The sequence below is a fragment of the Asterias rubens genome, chromosome 16 (genome assembly GCF_902459465.1).
Source record: "Asterias rubens chromosome 16, eAstRub1.3, whole genome shotgun sequence".
Lineage (NCBI taxonomy): Eukaryota > Metazoa > Echinodermata > Asteroidea > Forcipulatida > Asteriidae > Asterias > Asterias rubens.
The window spans coordinates 8,869,707-8,892,241 of NC_047077.1; the positions used below are offsets into that span (position 1 = coordinate 8,869,707).

Consider the following 22,535-nt stretch of genomic DNA (forward strand, 5'->3'; position numbering starts at 1 on the left):
CTCACTCCTCCAGCAGTGCCTAGTGTCATGACTCTGCTTACCCCGGATTTCTGCGCTTACGGTCACGAAGGATTATCCGCTTAAGCGCCGAAATCTGCGTAGGCTATGTAATAATAAAGTAGAAATGGAAAGTACACAGCGGATCAAAATTTGCCTTGGTTATCCGTGAAACACATTTGAACTTTTGAACACATTTTTAAAAATCCTTTATAAGTAATTGTACTAGGTTACGAGCAATGGCGAGCTGTTGAAAGTCTAAAACATTGTTAGAAATGGCTCCGCCTCCCTCTGAAGTAAGGTAGTTTTTAAGAAATACATAATTTCTACCCAAATATTAAAAGACTTCTGGTAGGAGCCCTTTTCAGGTTTCTGAAAGCACACAAAATAGTGCAACAAGGGTGTTTTTTTTTCTCCATTATTTTCTTGCATTTTTGATGACTTATTATAATTGAGTAAACATTTTCACAATAGTTATTTTATGCAAGATAGTAGACCAGCCAAACTTGAAAGTGCTCTAGAAAAAAATCGGCATAGTTTGTTAATGGCTGGCATCCATGCTAGATGTATGGATCATGGGCTCTGGAAGACGATTAGGGTGGATGCCCAGCTTGATTTTGAATTTTAATGTCATTTTGGGGTAAACAGGTAAAAAAAGGTCAAAAATCAATAGTTTCAAAATTTGTGTCAAATTTAATCACATTTTTGATGGATCTCTTTCCATAAAATATATTTTTAACTTTATGTTGATATTACAAACCAAATCTTAAGGTGCGATTTTCTCCTATAGAGCATACATGTATCTTGAGCATAATACCAAATATTTGTTTGCACACCCTATCCCAGCATTGAATAAAGGAATCAATGTGTGGTGAAGAGGTTTTCAACTAGTGGTTTAGGCCTGGTTCTTTATAATTTACCGAGATTATGGGGTGGATTTCACAAAGAGTTAGGACTAGTCTTATCTCGAGTTAGGACCATTTACTCGTCCTAACTTAGGACTATCCATGCAATTTGTATATCTGCTAGGACTAGTCCTAACTATTTGTGAAATCGACCCCTGGCCTCGGTGGGTTTGAAACTTATGTGCACAATAATAGAAAAGACTTGTAATGCGCACATATCCATGCAGGCACAGTAAAACAAACAAAATAAAACATACAAAACTACTTATAAATTAGTCCTTGAACTAGTGACATAAGTTAAGTTTTGAGAAGAGGTTTGAATTTTATTGACAGACTGTAAACCTGACGTAGTTCTTAGGTAATATAGTGGGGACACTATTGGTAATAACTCAACATAATTATTGGCATAAAACCTTACTTGGTAACGAGCAATGGGGAGCTGTTGATAGAATAAGACATTGTTAGAAATGGTGCCCTCTGAAGTAACGTAGTTTTCGAGAAAGAAGTAATTTTCCACGAATTGATTGCGAGACCTCAGAATTAGATTTTGAGGTCTCGAAATGAAGCATCTGAAAGCACACAACTTCGTGTGGCAAGGGTGTTTTTTCTTTCATCATTATCTCGCAACTTTCGAAGACCAATATTGAGCTCAAATTTTCACAGGGTTATTATTTTGTGCACAATTTATGTTCAGATTCACCTAGTGAGAAGACTGGTCTTTGACAATTTCCAATATTGTCCAGTGTCTTTCAGTGATCTGTTGAGATAAGCATCACACATTCATTTTGTCAGATCAGTTTGGATTTGTTTTTCTCTCGTTTTGTCATTTGTTTTGTAAAGTTGATACGAACCACGTGGTGCACACGTTTCAGTAAGGGTAGGAGCCCCGTTCTGATGACGTGTACGCTAATGCTGATGACTAAGTTGATGATGAGGTCAAGGAAAGCAAAGGCGATATAGAGTTGAATGGCAACCATATTTTGGTACTAACTCAAGAAGGTAAAAGTGTTACTTGTAATAAATAAAATTAAAAAAACTGCAGATAACGGCTGTATGGCTTCTGGCTGGCACTCCGAACAAAGATATTTGCATATGAATAGGGAGACCGCCAACAAAGGGCTAATTGGCTTAATTGGAGCAGCGCCGGTGTCCCAAGAAAATCTGTCGGCCGGAGATTCCATCCCCCATTTGGATAAACGTGTGCTATAAGGAGGATGTTTCAAAAGAGGGCGCTATCCAAAGTAGTTTGTACCGCAGATATTGTCTGTTTGTACACAGTTCGCCGTTCAGGGGATAGAATCTCATGCCACATCGAAACGTTAAACCGGAGGTCGCGTGTTCAAGTCCCGCTCTAGTCATTTGTTCTCTGTTTAAAAAGGAATGTACACGTTTGGTAATTACTCAAAACAAAATTAATATTAACTTAAAAACTGACTTGGTAACGAGCATTGGAGAGCAGTTGAGATAGTATACAACATTGTGGAAAACTACTCCCTCTGAAGTAAAGTAGTTTTTAGATAGAGGTATTTTCTCACTAAAATAATAAAAGACTTCTAGCTAGAAGTATTTTATTCCTATCTGAAAGCACACAAATTCGTCTAACAAGGATGTTTTTTGTTTCATCATTTTTTCGCAACTTCGATGACCGACTCGAGCCCAAATTTTCACAGGTTTGTTATTTTATGCTGATGTTGGGATACACCAAGTGAGAAGACTGGTCTTTGACAATAACCAAACGTGTACCTTCCCTTTAACCCAAAGTCAATGCAATATTCACCCAGCCATATTTCCCCTTATAGTTGATTACTCGTAGAAACCTTTTTGTTTAAAGGAACACGTTGCCTTGGATCGGTCGAGTTGGTCTTTGAAAAGCGTTTGTAACCGTTTTTTATAAAATGCATATGGGTAGAAAGATGTTGTAAAAGTAGAATACAATGATCCATACAAACATGCCATGAAATGGCACGGTTTTCCTTTTACCTCGTCGAATAACACGGTCGGCCATTTATGGGAGTCAATTTTTGACTCCCATAAATGGCCGACCGTGTTAGTTCGCACAGTAAAAGGAAAACCACGCAATCTCGAGGCAAACTTGTGTGGATCATTGTATTCTGCATGTAAAACATCTTTCCAACCATATGCGTTTTATAAAAAAGGGTTACAAACGCATTTATAGACCAACTCGTCCGAGCCAAGGCAACGTGTTCCTTTAATTATCTGTCTCTCTACAGCGAAACTGCCAGACGTTAGGAGGTCCAAGTTACGGCGTGAGTACGACGGGTTCTATGGCTATGACAACACGTACGACGACGGGATGGTCAACGCTCGGAAACACCGGGCTCATTTGAAGGAGGTCGAGTCTCTCAAACAAGACCGGACCGCTAAGATCTTCCTCAAGTCAATATCAACCTTGTCTTGATTTGTATTTTGACTGCGGTGTTTTAATTGTCTTTTCCATTCCTGGTTTAATCTAAGGCCAAATCAAAAACTACCAGTTGATCGTCCGCTCCCTCATCCTTTTTTCCTAACATTTTGTTCTTCTCAAAAAGACAAAAGTTCGTGCATTTCTCATTAAACTTACCAATCTTTACTACATAAAGTAAGTGATGAATTTAAACTGAAGAATTGATGGTCAGTTTGAATTAAAACGATGGGCGGCAACCTTTGAAAGAAATTAAAAAAATAACAGGCCCCCATCTTCCTCTCTTTTGAAAAACCAGGACGATCAACTGACATTTTTGTTTTCTTGGCCTAATGTTTGGAATGAGAGATTAATGGGAGATCAAGGGTGGGTTTCAAAACAGTTTTAAGGAACATTACAGAATTGGTCTCTTGACAATGACTAGAGCATGCTAGTCGAAACGTTGAGACCAATATTCAAGAACTGACTCCGCGGTAGTGCAGTTAATTACGATCGTATAAGCCAAAGTAGTAGTCCCAGCCAATTGTCTATACCTTCCGCCCGGGGTAGTAGTTAAAAGCAGGACAGTTCTTTTCAGAACTGAGAAGTCTCATAAATCTACTTCGCGGTAGTAGAATAAAGTAAGACAGTTCTCTAAAGAACAAACTCTATCTGCAAGAAAACACACCTGGTGTTACCAATTAAGAACAAACTTGTCTAAGATCACATATTTACATAGAAAACATACTTGGTCTAATGATGATGGCAGTAGAAAATATTTCTGTCTGAAATGTCATTATTTGATGAGAAATAAACAAATCTAATCTAATTTCCAGTTTATCGCTCAGTGAGCGTTTTTATCAATTTTGTGTAAACTGATGTCATGCAAAATGTGTAAACCGGTGTTTCACTATTCTCTCGTGACCAAGATGGCCGATCAAACTCGAACTTCCACAGGTTTGTCAGTTGATGGATATGGTGGATTACATAGGGTGCCGACACTGCCAGCAAATATTATTTTTTTCAGCAAGAAAAACAAAAATTATGCAATATTTCTTTAATATAGTCATTTCACTATATAAACTGCTCACAAAAAGTAAGGAAACTTTTTTCAACCCAGTATATTTGTTATTATTTAATACTCTCTTTGTATATGGTATATATCATTGCAAAGCTGAACTGTTCCTCTTTAAAATGATACCACAATTGCAATGATTGCATGTTGCTGGACTTGACCACGTTAATGAGAATGAGACAAAGTCACAAATCAAATGTGCCAAAATTAGCAATTTTTGTGTGTTACTGTACGAACAATCAAATTGACACTGTAATTCAAACAAGCAAGACAACTTACTGATCTTAATCCACTTTATTGAGACAAGAAGTTTGGTAAAGAGCAAGACAACTTAGTGACCTTAATACACTTTACTGATACAAAAAGTTCAGCAACGAGTGGATGATCCGAAGGCGTTGATGGCAGCCTGGCACCTTCTTCTCATGCTGCACAAAAGTCTTGTGATGCGCTGATGATGAGGGATGGCGTTCCATTCTTCATTAAGGAACCTGGTTAGGTCAGCCACAGTTGATGTGTTGGTGGTTCCTGCGCGGACAGCGAGGCCAAGCTGGTCCCACAGATGTTCCATGGAATTCAGGTCTGGACTGTTAGCGGGCCAATCCATCCGGCGTACCCCAACATTGTTCAGGTATAGTCAGTCACCAGTCGGGCTCGATGGGGGCGAGCGTTGTCGTCTTGAAAGATGGCATTTTGGTCCAAGAGTCTGCAAGTATGGGACTGCAATCGGCTGTAGAATATCGCCTTGCAAATACCCATCAAACAAGGTGTTTTTCAAGAGATGAGGGGTAATTGTTTCTGATGAGCTCACTGGTGCAAATCTTTGTGTAAACCATCAATGGTTCTGAAAAGCTTGATCGGTTTGACTAATTGAGCATTACCTATTGACCATTTAGCACAGAAAACGGTAATTTTGGCACATTTGGTTTGTGACTTTGCCTCATTGTCATTCGTGTAGCAAAGTTCAGCAACATGTAATCATTGCAAATGTGGTATCATTTTAAAGAGAAACAGTTCAGCTTTGCATTGATATATACCACATACAAAGAGAGTAATAAATAGTAACAAATATACTGGATTGAAAACAAGTTTCCTTGCTTTTTGTGAGCAGTTTAGTTCCGAGTTAAGACTTTCTTTGTGAAATCGACCCTAGATTGATTAGAATTTGTATCTGTTTCCCCAGAGTCGAATCCCAAACTAATCATTTGCATAATATGGGGTAGACTAGACGTTAAATGTTTTATCTTTGTTTTATAATAACAGTTTAGTGCTTATTTCATAGCGCTCAAATCCGTCACGTTAACGTTCAGTATTTTTTTCTGCAAGATTGTGGAGCTACGTTTGTGAAGTATGAGATTGCGGTTGGTAAAACCAGGTGAGTATCTCTTTTTGAGTAGTGTCGGTTCTGAAAATAACTGGTGTAATATGTAACCGTTATCTTTATATCACCATGCATGTAGTAAGGTACTGTCTATTGAGTAGTGTTGGTCATGAAAAGAACTTGTGTTAGTGTAACTATTTCCTTTATATCACCATGGCATGGTGATGCATGTAGTAAGGTACTGTCTATTTGGTTGTGTTGGTCATGGACATAACTGGTGTAATATGTAACCGTTTCCTTTATATCACCATGCATGTAGTAAGGTACTGTCTATTTGGTTGTGTTGGTCATGGACATAACTGGTGTAATATGTAACCGTTTCCTTTATATCACCATGCATGTAGTACTTGTTACATCAAACTCACAATTCTCACGAAATGTTTCCCCCGTGTGCTCTACTTTATGAGCTGTTCACCTTCCCTGCCAAGCACTTAAATAAAAACAACTGCAACTATTTCTAGTTTTTGAAATTTTCTTTCATTGTGTGGTAATTGCACGAGGTAAAATTGAAACATTTTATTGTGAGTTGCTAATAGTACTGTATGATAAATGCGGTGTCTTTTTTTAAATTATATTATTTCATTTGTACTTTTCGGTGTTTTTCCCCCTGAAAATTGAACAGAAATCTGAAGTTAAGTTGGCAGAAAATTTGTTTGGTTGGTTTTCAAATCGTTGGTTGTTTTGGTAGCTTATTTAGTTAGTGAGGCACATTCATTTTGTACAAACCCATAGACCGTATATTGAATAATCCCTTTGCTGCTATTAAAAACGGTCTATTCTGGTAGAAACGTCTTTTGAGTCCTCCTTCCAGGCTCATACAAAGTATCTGGGAACAAATTGTCTTGTTATACCTCTGTGCAAATTGTGAAGTTTGATTGGTCGAGAACCAATCATGTGACGCGCAACAAAAACGCATGAAAAGTGATGTACACCGGGTGTACGTCACCTTGATCGTTCCCAGCGTTGGTCGATTTCGCGCTGTGTACGAAACAACCGCGGGTTCGAGGGAATTGTTTCTCATTCGTCTGCTTATTAAACAATGAATAGTCCGCCGTAATAATGTTTGAAGATGACAACAGAACTTCGAGAAGAGGAATAACAATTATACAAAGATATAACAAACAATTGTTGCACGTTATGACTGGGGTCCATGGGTTTTGTACACCCTCGAGGGAAAATGGCACCCTCGGCTTCGCCTCGGGTTCCATTTTCCCCCTCGGGTGTACAAAACGCCATGGACCCCGTCACAGCGTGCAACAAGTGTATAATGTAACACTGGCACGGCGCACAGGGAATGCAAGCTCCTGTTGTTATGTGCACAAAAGGTCCGACCTTAATGTAAAGTTATTTGTTTAGAGCTGTTCTTTTATAATGCCTGTGATTTTTTTCACAGGACTCGGGAAAGTACTGAGTATACAGTGCTACACACATCGGTGTATATGGGTAACCAAAAATTTATATTCTTTATCCCCGATGCAAATTTAACATCTATTAAAACTGTTCTTTTGTTGATCAACCCGCCCTGGTCAGTATGGGCGGCCAAGTGTCTGCAAAAAAACATTCCACCATGATTAAATAATATTTACAATAATATTATTCCGCATAATATTATGGAAATGAACAACATCAGAAATATTACATTGTTTGGTTAGTCTCACAATGTTTTTATATGGGAAAAATTAAAAAACAGGGGATCATACAGATCAATATTTGGAGAAAGCCCCAAAATGTATCTCTCCTGAAGATGAATGTATTGTTACAAACGATTGTGCCTGGGTTTTTTTTTGCGATAGGCTTCCCATAGTTTGACAACCTTGGTGGGATGGGCCAAAACTCACAAGCCGTGACGTACGTAGACTTGTGGACCAGTCGTAGACCAGTCGTTATTAAATGGTCCCACACATTAAGATAGTCGAGTTGTTTGGCTGTGTCTCGCGTACTGCTGGTTGCCGACTTCTGGGACCGTAGTCGTGACAGCAGTGTAGTTGAATATCGCGGGACGCGTCAGACGACTTGTCCACAAGTCTATCACGTACGTATCATCAATGGAAGGGATAATAATACCCACACATCCACGTGGTGGGTGTGTATTCATTGTACACAATAGGCCTACACTGTGTGTTTTTAATAGCTCCATGCTCGCACTGGTGAACTACCTACCAAGATCATCGGCAGTTCACAACAAGTGCACTCGCTCATGGACCTGAAACATTGACTAAGATAAGAAACATGGAAGAACACTCGACACTAGTATTATGGGACTACGTGGCAGTGGTTGTCTACTTCGCACTGGTGTTATGTGTGGGGCTGCTTGTAAGTGTAGCTTTTACTTTTTTTATTTTTATTTGATTAATTTTTAAGTATACCTAGTGAAGTTGAACCATAACACACTCCCACAGGCAACATCATTGCCTCAACTGCTCACCTTCAGTTGAGGATGATCCTACCGAGTATCGAAGTAGAAGAAGAAGCGGTGGTGAGCGGCCCTGATCATCAAGGGAGAAGGGTGGCCTAGCTGGGTCATGTCTCTGTGTTTTGGGGACTCGGTATCCTTGGGTTTCTACTTGAAGTGGTAGACGTTGTATAATGCAAAGTTGGAGTCAAACATGGGCTATCCTTGGCCATAATTTGACCTCCATATCATCATATAATAAGGGTGAATGGAGGGCAGATATATCACTACCCCCATGAGGATTTATACCATAGAGAAAGGGCAGGGTGTCCTTTCCCCATGACTTATGCTTATGGAGGTAGAATATACCCCTGTGAGTGTGAGGGACCTACCACTCGGACAGTCGCGGTTGACTGCTCCCGTTGATAGGTGAATCAATTCGTTCTCTGTGTAGAAATATTTGAGATTGTGACCATTCGAGGACAAGTTCCGTATCCTACACCACATTTGTATTGGGTATATAAAAGAGTATCCGATTTACTCAAAAGGAGATATTCCTTTTTGTAAAAGAAATTGTGAACAAGTTGTGGCAGGATACTGAAAGTTTTCCCTGTTGGATACAGTGTTTTCAATATGATATTGGTGCAATAATTACAAAGGTTCGCGGTAAAATTGACAACAATGGTGTTGTTTTCAATGACCGGGTTATCCGCACGCATGGCCCGTCTCTTTAGACATGTCGTAAAAATTCAAACTCTCTCTGCGATTCCCGCTGGCGATATTCTCGCGAGACTGCTGGCCTCTGCAAGACTACTGCTCCGTCTCGCGCTGTGAGTTGGAGGGGGAGTATGCAGCCAGCAGCTACGCGCAAGAGCAGTGATCTTACGTATTCGATCACTGAAACCTAAATCGTTACGCCACCAACACGACTAGATTATCTCACTGCGACAGACATTAACGGCTTGTCCACAAGTCTACATTAACATAGGCCCATAATGAACCATCAGTGAAAATTTCAGCTCAATCGGTCAATGACTCGCATGATAATAGTGAAAATACCCTTATGTTCTCACCCTGTGTGACACGAGAGGTCATGAAATAATTAGACCCCCTTAGAGAAAACGGTGAAAACCAATTACAAATTTTGCATGACAGCGACTACAACAAATTAAAGTTTTATATATTTCTAATCGAAAAGTACTCTCATCATCATTAGACCGTGTAAGTTTATTTAAATCTGTGACTTTAGACGGAACTTTTTCTTACAAATTCTGTAATCTTTTAAAGACACTTGACACCTTTGGTAATTGTCAAAGACCAATCTTCTCACTTGGTGTATCTCAACATGCAAAAAACAATAAACATGTGCAAATTTGAACTCAATTGGTTGCCGAAGTTGCGAAAGAATAATGGAAGAAAAAAACATCCTAGTCGCACAAGTCGCATACATTTAGATACCTGATTTCAGCCAAGGTCTCGAAATTTCTCAAAAACTACATTACTTCAGAGGGAGCCGTTTCTCACAATGTTTTATACTATCAACAGCTCTCCATTGCTCGTAACCAAGGAAGTTGTTATGCTGACAATTATTTTTAACAGTAATTTCCAATAATGTACAGTGCCTTTTAGGCTTTAACCACCCCAACATTATTATTTGTGACATCGAGCCTTGGAAAGTTCAAATCTTGATACTCTGATCCTGCTTCAAACTTCTTTTATCCTTTTACACTTACCGTTCTTTATTTCAGTCCATGTGTCGTTCTAATCGAGGGACAGTGAACGGTTATTTTCTGGCTGGACGTCACATGATTTGGCTGCCGGTAAGTATTATAGGAGAGCGCGAGTTAGCCTGAGTTATGCTAGTATGGTGATGAAGTTCACTTCTTGATATGTCTGAGAAACATTGGTTTTTAGAACTATTACCAAGAAATAGTGTAAGGTGTTTTTTTGCTGACAGATGCTAGCAGCGTCAGCACTTTATGTAATCCACCATACATAAACTGACACACCTGTTAAAGTTTGAGATCGATCAGCCATGGGTCACGACCAATTTATAGTGAAACACCAATTTCACATTAATTTTGCATGACATTGATTAAAAAACAAATGAATAAAACCCTCACTGGGCGATAAACTCCAAACGGCAAACAGTTTAATTTATTTCTCCATGACAATTCAGACACAATATTTCACGAGATATTTTCTACTATAACATCATCATTAGACTGTGTAAGTTTAAGTAAATCTGTGACCTTAGACGATTTTTTTTCTTACCACTTTTGTAATGTTCCTATAGTAAAACTATGACAAGATGAAAACAGAGCGAAACAACTGGCTGTAGATACTTATAATCAGCGGGACACTTATCTAATAACTAATCCACCACAAAGAATTATCTCTATGAGCAAAGTCTGCTCGTTGATATCAGGGCCCAGTGTCATGGCTCTGCTTACCGTAAGCAGATAATCGGCGCTTATGGAAGCAGGGAATACTGCGCTTTACGTCAGGCGTTTTAATTGGGGATTTTGGCTTATGGCGTGTGTACCCCAACATATACCAATACCAGAATTCGGCGGTTAACTGAGCCATGAAATTGGGTTTTTGTCATTGTGAAGATTGTATGGATTAAATAATGGTTTATTGATCAAGAGTGGTGTTAGGAGTATTTTTTTGGTAAAAAGAAACAAAAAAATATAAAAGTAGAACACTTAACTGTTGATTTTGATTGTATGTTTATTCTTCAAAATTGTACGCACTTTGTCATTGATGTACTTTTGATAATGAGGACGAAATTGCATTTGATGATCCTTTAGTGCTGGTCCGACGAACTGTGTTATCAAAAAGAATGTGCATTAACTATATGCCATAACTTATTTTTATTTTCAAAGCAATAAATTCTGAAACATCTGTTCAGTTCATTTTATAAATTCAGAAAAACTGAAAGTCTATTATAAATTAGCATAAGTTTGCATCGAGGTCCTTTACAATTATAATTTTATGAATGATAACAAATGTGCAGTTTTAGAGCTCCTGGTCAATTTAGTTGTATTTGTTTGTATTCAATTCTAAGAAAAATACGCGCAGAGGCCTCAAATGCTCATAAACAAGAGCCATCCTATAGACCTAGCTCATTTAAAAAAAAATATGGATTTCATTGTTCAAAAGAGGTATAAAAAGTGTAACTTTACGCCATTGGAGGACTATAGACTTACTGAAAGTAAATGTTTGGTTGACAAAACGTTGACCCTAACTACCTTTAATTTGAGAATTCCCTACCTTTTTAAACAGGTTGGAGCCTCATTGTTTGCCAGTAACATTGGCAGTGAACATTTCATTGGCCTCGCTGGGTCAGGTGCAGCTGGTGGTATAGGAGTCGCAGCCTTCGAATTCAATGTAAGTTCAAATTTCTCTTTTAACGTTTAAAGTCACTTGATACTATGTTAAATAATCAAAACAATTATTAGCATTAAACCTTATTGAGCAATGGAGAGCTGTCGGTAGTGTAAAACATTGTGAGAAACGCTTCCTTCTGAGTTGTAACGTAGTTTTTGGAGAAAGAAGTAATTTCTCACTCAAATTAATATGCATCTGAAAGAACACATACACCAAAAGGGTGTTTTTCTTTCATTATTCTCTTGCAAATTCGATGACCAATTGAGCAAAAAATGTTACATGTTTGTTATGCATAGGTTGGGATACACCAAGTTAAAATACTTGTATTTGACATTTACTTAACGTGTCCAGTGCCTTTAAAGGGAAGGTATACGTTTGATAACACTGTTCTTAAAAGTAACTGCAATACAAACGATTGGTTTAGAAGCCTCATAGCAGCTTTTTAAAGTTTAAAGCATTTTGAGAAAATTTCACTTCAAAGTAACGTGTAGCCTACTTTAAACAGATATTGGTTTTCATGCCCCGACATTTTAATCTGAAAAGCGGGATTATTTGTCTGCCTGGAAATTAGTTCTAAAAACAGTCTACTTGGTGTGAATGTTGATTCTCTTTATGTGATAACACTCCAATTTTCGCAGTGTAGGTTGCAATTCGGTTAGTCTCTGGGCCCATCGATAATGTATTCATTTCTACCCTTTTCACTTTCTTGGTCACTTCCATGATGTGTTTGTTCTTAGATAAATCATTATATTCATTGTGCCATTTAAAGGCAGTGGACACAATTGGTAATTACTCAAAATAGTTATCAGTATAAAACCTCACTTGTTAACGAGCAATGGGGGAGAGGTTGATAGTATAAAACATTGTGAGAAACGGCTCCCTCCGAAGTGACGTCGTTTTCGAGAAAGAGGTAATTTTCCACGAATTTGATTTCGAGACCTCAGATTTAGAAATTGAGGTATCGAAATCAACCATCTAATCGCACACAACTTCGTGTGACAAGGGTGTTTTTTCTTTCATAGTTATCTCGCAGCTCCGACGACCGATTGAGCTCAAACTTTCACAGGTTTGTTATTTTATGCATACTATGTTGAGATACACCAAGTGAGAAGACTGGTCTTTGACAATTACCAATAGTGTCCATTGTCTCTAAAAGAAGGAAGCTTGAAATTACCTTCAACATTTTATCATAAGCTATAAATTAATTTCAATTTTCACTTGTTTATTGCCAGGCATGCCTACTTGTTCAGCTATTAGGATGGGTATTCTTACCGGTGTTCATCGCAAGTGGGGTGAGTTTTTTTCTTTCAAACATAAGAGTATATGCTTACGAACAATAAAACATTTTTTTTAGTAATTATTTGTCACGATTTGTTTAAAAAAGATATAAAGTTGTTTGGGGGGCTGACTCCGCCTACCCCTTTTGTGCCGTCAATCGAGGCAGACTTTGCCTGCAATGCGTATAGTAAACACACGTGCAAAGTACATGTACGTCCAAGTCGTGAGTTGGTACGTTTCAAAAAGTGTTTTTCTGCATTCAGCAGCAATACACCTAGTCGGCATTGCCGGAAAAAAAAACACATTTTTTTGAAACGTACAAACTCACGACCTGGTCCGTACATGTACTTGCAATTGTGTTTACTCTACGCATTACAGGCACAGTCTGCCTCGATTGACGTCACGAACAGCGCCCTCTCGGGTGGGGGTCTACTCTTATTTGTAAATAACATAAGAACTGATTTTTTAAAACCTCAGTTAACTGTTATTCACACTCCACTCATCAAAACACGTCTATTGGTGACAAAAGCTTATTTTGAAAAAAAAACCACTTCCAGGTGACTTTAACATTTGAATTTTAGATTGTTGTGTTTCAATATCATCAGAGATAATTGGTACATAAAGTATGAAGCCTTTTTCAGGTACTTGGAAAAACATTATTTCATTATCTTGCGACATTTTCACAGGTTTGACATTTAATGCATATGTGGGGATACACCACTACGAGACTGGTCGTCGACAATAATACTGAAGGTTTACCCTCACTTTAAGTTACAGCAACCTTGGTATCTGGAAAAAACACTTCAACAGACTGACTAAATGTAAGCAGCCTGTCAGTTCACACACCACTCATTTTCATATTATCTTCGTCGGTTCCCTGTTTTGGCCAAAGTACAAAGCACCATTAATATAGATATGATATCAAAGCCATCAACAGCCCAAACAAGAAAACATTTTTGAAATATATATATATAAATTTATATTTGTTAATTTTATAACTTGATCGGTTTTATTTTAACCGTCAAAGACATGGTGCAAAAACCACGATTTTTTTCACATGGGGTTGGGGGTGGTTGGTTCACGTTTTACCCTTTTTCAGGGCACTATACACATGTGTGGATTTATTCATGCTTCATTAATAAACTATAAAAAAGGTGATGCACTTAACAAATATACTGACCAGAAAAGGTTACCAGCCAAAATACCATTGTGTACCATTTGAGACTGGTATCCATGCAGCAGCTAGTTTCTTCTTAGCAGTAATGATATGAATTTGATTATGTATTCTATTTAACATATTTTGTTGACGTGAAATAATTGTTGACCACAATATTGCAATATTCTCTCTTGTTGATTGCAGGTATACACCCTTCCAGAGTACATGATGAAGCGATTTGGAGGGCAGAGGATTCGAGTTTATCTTGCCATGCTCTCACTCATCCTTTATATTTTTACAAAGATTTCAGTAAGTTAAAAGAAATGGTGATAATTAAGTATAACTTGAAGGCACTGGACACCATTGGTAATTACTCAAAATAATCGTTAGAGAGCAAGCATTAATAAGCAACGGAGAGCTGTTGGTAGTGTAAAACTATATACATGTAATATAATCAAATAAGACTATGAAGCTTTTTTAGCCATCTGAAAGAATACACATTGTGCTACAAGGGTGTTTATTCTTTCATTTTCTTGCAACTTCGATGACCATATGAGTTTAAATTTTCACAGATTTGTTGTTTTATTCATTATGTTTGGATACACCCAGTTAGAATACTGACTTTGACAATTACCAGAGATGTCCAGTTCCATTAAAAGAGCCCTCATGTGACCAACGACACTTTCACAAAGATGTCAAAAAAGGCCTGTCCAATAAGTGTTTAGCTCACAACATTTTGGTAGGATTGAAAATATAAATTTTCAAAATATTTACTCATATGTTATAAATATGAATAATGGAATCCTTCCATTGGAATATTTTTCTTGAATAGGTGAACTTGTTCTCTGGTGCACTGTTCCTTCAGCAAGCTCTTAACTGGAACCTTTATGCTTCAGTGATAGCGCTACTAATTTTGACAGGCATCTGTACTGTAACTGGTGGACTAGCAGCTGTTATCTTCACTGATACTCTTCAGTTTTTCGTCATGATGATCGGATCTATCATTCTGATGATCTTGAGTAAGTTCAAACAATCTTGAACAACTTTACCTGGCCAGTAGATATCACACTGCAATCCTATATATTGAAAGGTACCTCACTCTGCAAGCAATTGTGACGATATACGGAGTTCAAGGGACAATTTATTTTCAAAAATTTGTATTTACTAAGTTACCTAAAACTATTGCTTGTTCGCTCAAAATATTAAGTTTGTTTTCTCAAACTATTTAGTTTATTTGCTCTAGATTTAGTTATCTTGAAATAATATTTCATTCCCTTGGTAGCGGCGACGGCACTTTAATCCCGGGGGTCGCAGGTTTAATTCACACTCAAGTAAATTTGTCTTTGTTCAACCCAAAATTGAATTAAAAATTTTCCCCTGACAGTCTCACTTAAGTTTTAAAAACCGATGATTATCATGGTCTGATCAAACTTTTAACTGTGTACATAACACAGAACTGAAAAGAACTTTGCTAAAAAAAAATCCGCCTATATTTTTCCCGCCAGGTTTTATTAAGGTTGGTGGGTATGCAGAGCTGAAAGTGAAGTACATGGCGGCAATCCCAAATGAAACTCTATATACCAACTCGACCTGCGGGATACCACGGAGTGACTCATGGCAGATGCTACGTGACCCGATCAACTCTGATATGCCGTGGGCTGGGTTCCTTTTCGGTCAGACGCCTGCGTCAATTTGGTACTGGTGCGCAGACCAGGTATAGATATTCATGACCTTTATATAAACAACTTTTATGCAGATGTTTGTCAAAATTCGGCCTTGCAACAAGGTCAAGAAGGCGCTTGTGCTTTTGAGCAGAAAATTAGTCCAATTACTTTTAAAGTGGTCCTGTACTAAAGTTGGCTGACTTAGCGTATCAACTCCAAACTTGGTTTGTGGATTGGTCATGGGATCCCCCAGAAGCCTATTGTTTTTGGATCCCCTCAGATAAATATTAAGTTCATTATGGCTAAAACAAAAGAAATGTTGTCCGAGCGATATCTCAAGAAAGACTTGGCGTATCAACTCCAAACTTGGTTTGTGGATTGGTCATGGGATCCCCTAGACGCCTATTGTTTTTGGATAAACTATAAGCTCGTTTTGGCTAAAGCAATAAATCAAAAAGGACTTGGTGTAGCAACTCCTATCTCAGCGGGGCATTTGTGTTGTCAACACACCATTCTTGTTTATAATTATTACTATTTATATAACAAATTTGGAAATTTTGACTCAATTTGTCATCAAATTTGCAAGAAAATAATGAAAGAAGAAACACGTTTTTGTTTGCACAAATTTGTTTACAGATGCCTAAATAAAGCTTCAGGTCTAAGGTATTTCTTAAGTGAAAAATTACCTGAGTGAGAAAAAAAAACACATGTCACTTTAAAGGGAGCCGTTTCCCACAATGTTTTATACTACTAACAGCTTTCCACTGCGCGTTACCAATTAATTTTGTATGATAACACTTGTGTTCAGTAACTACCAATAGTGTCCAGTGCCTTAGAGCCAAGTTGTTGTTTTTATTTCCTGTCTAAGATGATGGTACAGAGAGCCCTGTCTGCAAAGAGTTTATCCCACGCCCAAGGTGGATGCTTAATGGCTGGCTATGCCAAGATGCTGCCATTGTTTCTTATGGTATTACCAGGGATGATCAGTCGAGTTCTTTTCACTGGTATGTTGGATCAATGGTGTCAGATACACAAAATGTACATGTTTAAGAGTGTTATGGGATTTGAGGCATTACATGGCACGGCAATTTATCAATACATATTTTGTTTGCTGTAACACCATGTGTGTATCTAGTTCATGTAGATTATGTTCCTTTGACAACTTGTCTTGCTTTATATTTTAGTTCCGCGGAATAGATTTTCAGAATTCTGAGACTTCTCAGATCTGAAAAGAACTGTCCTACCTTTTAACCCTGGGTGGAAGGTAGAAAATCGGCCGAGACTACCACCTTAGCTTTGGTCAAATACATGAAATATTAATTTTTGAAAAGAGTAGGCCTTCAATAATAATTAATATTAAATATTAACTACAGTTAATCCCACTGGTTGGCTTGTATCTTGTTTTAATTGTTACAACATCCATTTCATCTTTTTCCACTCCCTACCTGTTCTTCTCAGAGCAATTTCTAACATTTTTCCTTAATTGGCTATAATTTTTCCGCTTCTCTCTGGATCCTTCCCTTAAATCCATTTGCCCTCTCTTTTTCTATAAATTGATATGTATTTGTTTGTACTTGTTTATGCCTCTGAAGAAGGTCCGGCTTGGATCGAAAGCTAAGGCCATCTACCCTACTCATTAAATATTAAATAGCTATATAAAGCCTTTTTACAAACCAGATCAAAGCGCTGAACGAGAGTTAGGAAAATCACTATGAACAAGTCTTTATAGGAACTTTTTTTCATACCATTAAAACAATCCCGTGAACATTTGATTTGTGGTAGCATTATTGAGAGATTGCCGAAAATCTTGTGCGTTTTTTGTCAATGGAGGGAGGAAAAAGTAAAGTTGTGTCATTTTTAATGTTTCATTTTCTTTATTTGCTAAAGATGAAGTTGCGTGTGCCTCTGAAGAGACTTGTATGGCTGCATGTGGAAGTTCTACTGGATGCTCAAACATCGCCTACCCTAAGCTGGTCATGGGAGTTCTACCTGTTGGTAAAGAACAAAATCAATGCAATTTAGTGTAGGTGAAAGTATGACTTAATATTCCAGACCTCTAAAAACAGTCTAAGTTGTAGGATGTAGGGTAGCTAAGAGCTACTGTAGCTTTACAAATCCGCCGGTTTTGGAGTGATCAATCACAGAGCTTGATTGACCCACACTGATTTATGCATTTCCTCCACCAAAGGTCTACGAGGCGTCTTGCTGGCCGTCATGCTGGCCGCTCTTATGAGCGACTTGACCTCTATTTTCAACAGTACCAGTACCCTCTTCACCATCGACATCTGGCAGTTCTTCCGGGCCAAGTTTAGCAAGAGGTCTGCAAGTGTTCGGGAGCTCATGATTGTTGGCAGGTATGTTCACCCTTCTTTCCTCTTCAAAACTCATTCATAATTTTACTACCTTCAGTCTCCCGACACAATGACTTACAACAAGCTAATCGAAGTGTTGAGACCAAATAATAACTCGCTCCGCGGTAGTGAAGTTAATTACGATTTACTAAAAGATAGAGTAGTGAAGTCCCGGCCGATTTTCTACCTTCAACCCAAGATAGTAGTTACAAAGCAGAACAGTTCATTTCAAAACTGACAAGTGTCACATATTAAAACAATCTTTGACTTAAAGGCAGTGGACACTATTGGCAGTTACTCTTAATATTTATCAGCATAAAAACCTCACTTGGTTACGAGTAATGGGGAGAGGTTGATAGTATAAATCATTGTGATAAATAGCTCCCTCTGAAGTTACGTACTTTTCGAGAAAAAAATAAATTTTCCACGAATTTGATTTCGAGACCTCGGATTTAGAATTTGACGTCACGAAATCAAGCTTCTGAAAGCACACAACTTCGTGTGGCAAGTGTTTTTTTTCTTTTCTTTCATAGTTATCTTGGAACTCCGACGACAAATTGAGCTCAAATTTTCACAGGTTTGTTTTTTGATGCATATGATGAGATACACCAAGTGAGAAGACTGGTCTTTGGCAATTACCATTAGTGTCCAGTGTATTTAAACTAAGTCCATTTATTGTGTCACTCTCCAGGCTTGTAGTCATCGTGATGATCGTCATCAGCATCTTATGGATACCAATTATACAGAAGATGCAAGGAGGTCAACTCTTCATCTACATCCAGGAGATCTCTGCTTTCCTTGCTCCTCCTGTGGCTGCCGTCTACCTAGTGGCACTGCTCTGGCCGAGAGGCAACGAAAAGGTAGGATTCTACTTAAATTGTGATTGTATTTTTTATAGTCAGGAGTCCAGTTTGCTGTGAAGATTTACAGGAGAGTGGGACTTTTAGCTCAAAATGTTTACAGACCAGATTTGTTTTTACAAGACCAGGCCAGTTGAAACAAAACCAAAACCTACACAACCATTTAAACTGTTTAAAACAGAATTTTAATTTGTGTTATCTTCATCTGAACTTAAGAGATGTATTTAAAAAATACTTGTTACCAAAAATTAAACTTTGCAATTTCAGGGTTGTTTCAGTGGTCTGGTAGTCGGGTTCATCATCGGTGTAATTCGGATGATTTTGGATTTCACCTACCGAGCCCCACCCTGTTGGGAGGAAGATACCAGACCAGCCATTACAGCACGAGTTCATTACATGTACTTTGCAATGATCTTGTTCTGGATCACTGTCATTGTGGATGTGGTAGTCAGCCTTCTTACAAGGCCTCCTGATGACGAAAAGGTATAAGCGATTTGTTTATTATGACAAATGTATTAGGTTTGGGTAAATTTGGATGAGTATTACCCACACCAAACAGTGCACTCTTACAATGTCCGCCATACCTCAAAAAGGCTAATGGCGGTATCGGAGTTGGTTGGTTTTATTTGTGTCCAGCTAGGTGATAGCAAGCCCATACAGGGCCAATGGGAAACTTTCTGGGCTATTTATGGGCAGGGGCCCTAGATGGGGTCCTTATGGGTGTGGGTTATGGGAAATACTGCAATATGAGATTCATGTGGGTAATCTGGGCCAAGGGGTGAAGAGTTGCAGTAATAAAACAAGTATCTTGCTCAAGGACACAAGTGCCAAGACCGGGATTCGAACCCACACTCCGAATAAATATAACCACCAGAACTTGATTTCGACGTTCTTAATCACTTGGTTATGACACCCCATTGACAACCAAACTAGAAGGTCTTGTTATGTTTTAAAATGTTAATGCTTTGCAGAAGTTATTTCAGTGAAAGGTGTTGGGAGTACCATAGTATATATCGCCCTCTAGTGACAACTTATAAACATTTGTAATTTTCCCACTCTTTTGAAAGTTAATTCGCACAACATGGTGGAGTCGTCTGAATCGCAATCCCCGCTCAGACGAGGTTGAGGAGACCAAGGAGGATGAGGGGATGGATGGTCACGTCATTGTCGTCACGAATGGAGGAGGTAAAATAATTTTTGGTTTTTGCCATCCCCAAAATTCAAAGGAATCATAATGTGATTGGTAAAAGTCTATGATAGCAGGACTGATACTTCAGGGGCGATTGCCTCCATGGCCGACCTTCATGGTGCCCTTGAAATGCTCAAGTAGAAAGTAAAAATTCCCTCTCACCAATGAGAAAATGTCTTGCCCTATAAAAAAAAAACGAAGCACACATTTTTTGTGAAGAGACAAAGACATTTGCCCAGCGGCATGATGATCTTTTGGAACTTTTCAGAGCTTCTTGAGTAATCGTTTTCTTTTGAAAAATGTGGATGCCAAATGAAACTGACAAAAAAAGACAACATCGGTTCTCGCAAAATAGTTCAATCAACCGCAAAGACAGAAAGGGACTGTCGCGCCGACCTGTGCAAACACTTCTGAGGGTTGAAAATCATGACCATCAGTCTCAGAAGGCAACTCTACAAATCGATGAATTTCTTTCAATATTATTACTTTGTTACAGAGCGCCCAGACATAGAGAAGACAGTGTTGAGGCGAGGCTACGACTGGTTCTGCGGTTACGATGACTCATCAGCAGGGAGGATCAAGGCTAGAAAGCAACAAGAACATCTCAAGAAGGTGTCTTCCCTCAAGCAAGACCCCAAGGCCAAGATCTTCCTGAATATCAACCTGGTTTGCATTCTTCTTATAACTACTACAATGTATATCATTTTTACCATTCCAGGTTTAATTTAGAGGAACAATAGTTGGTCGGCTCAGTGCTATTATTAACTACAATTCACATCTGTGGTGATCGAAATGTCATTAAAGGCACTTGACACTCTTGGTAATTACGCATTCTGTGAAACGGAAAAACTGTGAAAGAGGTAATATTTCACTCAAATATTTAAAGACTCCAGGCCTGAAGCCTTTTATTAGGCATCTGAAAGTACCCATGTTTTGTGCAACAATGGTGGTTTTTCTTTCATGATTAATTTCTTGCAACTTTGATGACCAATTGAGTCCAAACTTTCACAGACTTGTTTTAATGCATTTTATGTTGAGATACACCAAGTGAGAATGGTTTGGACAATAAACCAAAGGTGCCCAGTGCCTTTAAATGAAAAGTGTGTATATATTTATTTAAAGAAAAAAATCTACAAAATCAATGTTTTCTTAGACAATGAATATGTCTTTATGCAAAATAAATACTTTGAAGACCACTCTTGATCAGTAGACTCGATTTACCAGGATCTGCAAAATGTACAAAACACAATTTGAAATCCATACAAATTGAACTTGTAGTACTGAGCCGACAAAATGACCTTTTAATTTTTTTTTTCTTGGTGCATCCATCTTGGATTTTTGTATAGTTCAAACTGAGGCGCAGTATTCATTCAGTCTGGTGCCTGAAGAGGAAGTTTTATGTTTCTATTTACTCATATCTTCATGAAATATTTTTATGTGAAATAATAGTAAATTTAAGGTCGTTGAGCATATACAAATTCCAATGTTGTGGCCTGTATAAAACTTCATTTATTTTTCTATTGCAAGGCTATAAGCCTATCTTGGTAAGGGGCTACAAGGCTATGGGTAATTTTATAGTCTTTGTTCTACATAGTCTTCATATTTTAAAACTATAGTCTTTGTTTAAGTTGCTCTCATGTTGTCAACCCAAGCAAGACTTATACCATCTATAGTAGACTTGACTCAAGTCCCAACCCTGTGCCATCCCCAGAAAACTACTGTTTTGTGATTCTCTGCATTCCCAAACCCTTTCCGCAGCATTCTCGGGACTACACACTGTACTGTGTGCTACGTGTTGTTTCATAGTAAGTTGGCGTGTGTGTAGTACTTGAGTGATTAGCTGCTATCTACATTTCCCCTAAACAGTTCTGGGACCAAGTGTAACTTCTTTCGTTTTTATCATTAAAATAATATGTATCATTTTTTCTATATTTGTTTCTATTGTTTTTGAAGGACAAACCCTGCATGTTTTAAAAATGAAATATCCAGAAAAAATCACAAAAGGTAAGCCTTGCTTGTATGTATCTTTAATATTGAAAAAAATGCAAAAATCACGTGGGGTAAGCCTTGACTTTTTTTAAATTGAAACATTCAGAAAAATCACAAGAGGTAAAAATGGAAATATTGAAAAAAAAGAAAAAAAAAAAAGAGGTAGACCTTGCATAATCTATATGAAACACTGAAGAAAAACTAATAATAAATTATTTGTAAAAATTGAAATATTCAGAAAAAAACACAAGGGGTAGCCTAAGCCTTGCATACTTGAGATAAATGGAAATAATTATTGAGAACACACCCACAATGAATATTTAAAAATGCAAATATTGAGAAAACTCACAAGGGGTAAGCCTTGCGTATTTAAAAACTGGAAATATTTAGAAAAATCACAAAGGGTAGTCCTTGCATATTTAAAATGCAAATATTGAGAAAAATAATTAAAAATACAGAAATTGAGAAAAATCACATGGGGTAGCCCTTGCATAATTAAAACTTAAT

At 37.9% G+C, this 22,535-nt stretch overlaps 1 protein-coding gene across 1 annotated transcript; it reads left to right on the forward strand.

Moving 5' to 3' along the window:
- The first annotated feature begins 7,892 nt into the window (after positions 1-7,892).
- Positions 7,893-20,956, forward strand: LOC117301150 (sodium/myo-inositol cotransporter-like). The gene is made up of 14 exons (XM_033785045.1): positions 7,893-8,069; positions 9,897-9,968; positions 11,437-11,541; positions 12,774-12,833; positions 14,180-14,284; positions 14,808-14,994; positions 15,481-15,689; positions 16,508-16,643; positions 17,527-17,634; positions 17,828-17,993; positions 18,682-18,850; positions 19,118-19,333; positions 19,918-20,035; positions 20,536-20,956. Exons 1-14 carry the CDS (start codon positions 7,986-7,988, stop codon positions 20,766-20,768), a joined length of 1,968 nt encoding a protein of 655 aa, XP_033640936.1. The 5' UTR covers positions 7,893-7,985; the 3' UTR covers positions 20,769-20,956.
- Positions 20,957-22,535: the final 1,579 nt, after the last annotated feature.

Bases quoted from the DNA above. Each gene is read 5' to 3' on its own strand.
- LOC117301150 (XM_033785045.1), top strand. From the start codon at position 7,986: ATGGAAGAACACTCGACACTAGTATTATGGGACTACGTGGCAGTGGTT. The intron at 14,285-14,807 runs GTAAGTTAAAAG...TTTCTTGAATAG, and splicing joins ATATTTTTACAAAGATTTCA to GTGAACTTGTTCTCTGGTGC. The intron at 20,036-20,535 runs GTAAAATAATTT...ACTTTGTTACAG, and splicing joins TGTCGTCACGAATGGAGGAG to AGCGCCCAGACATAGAGAAG.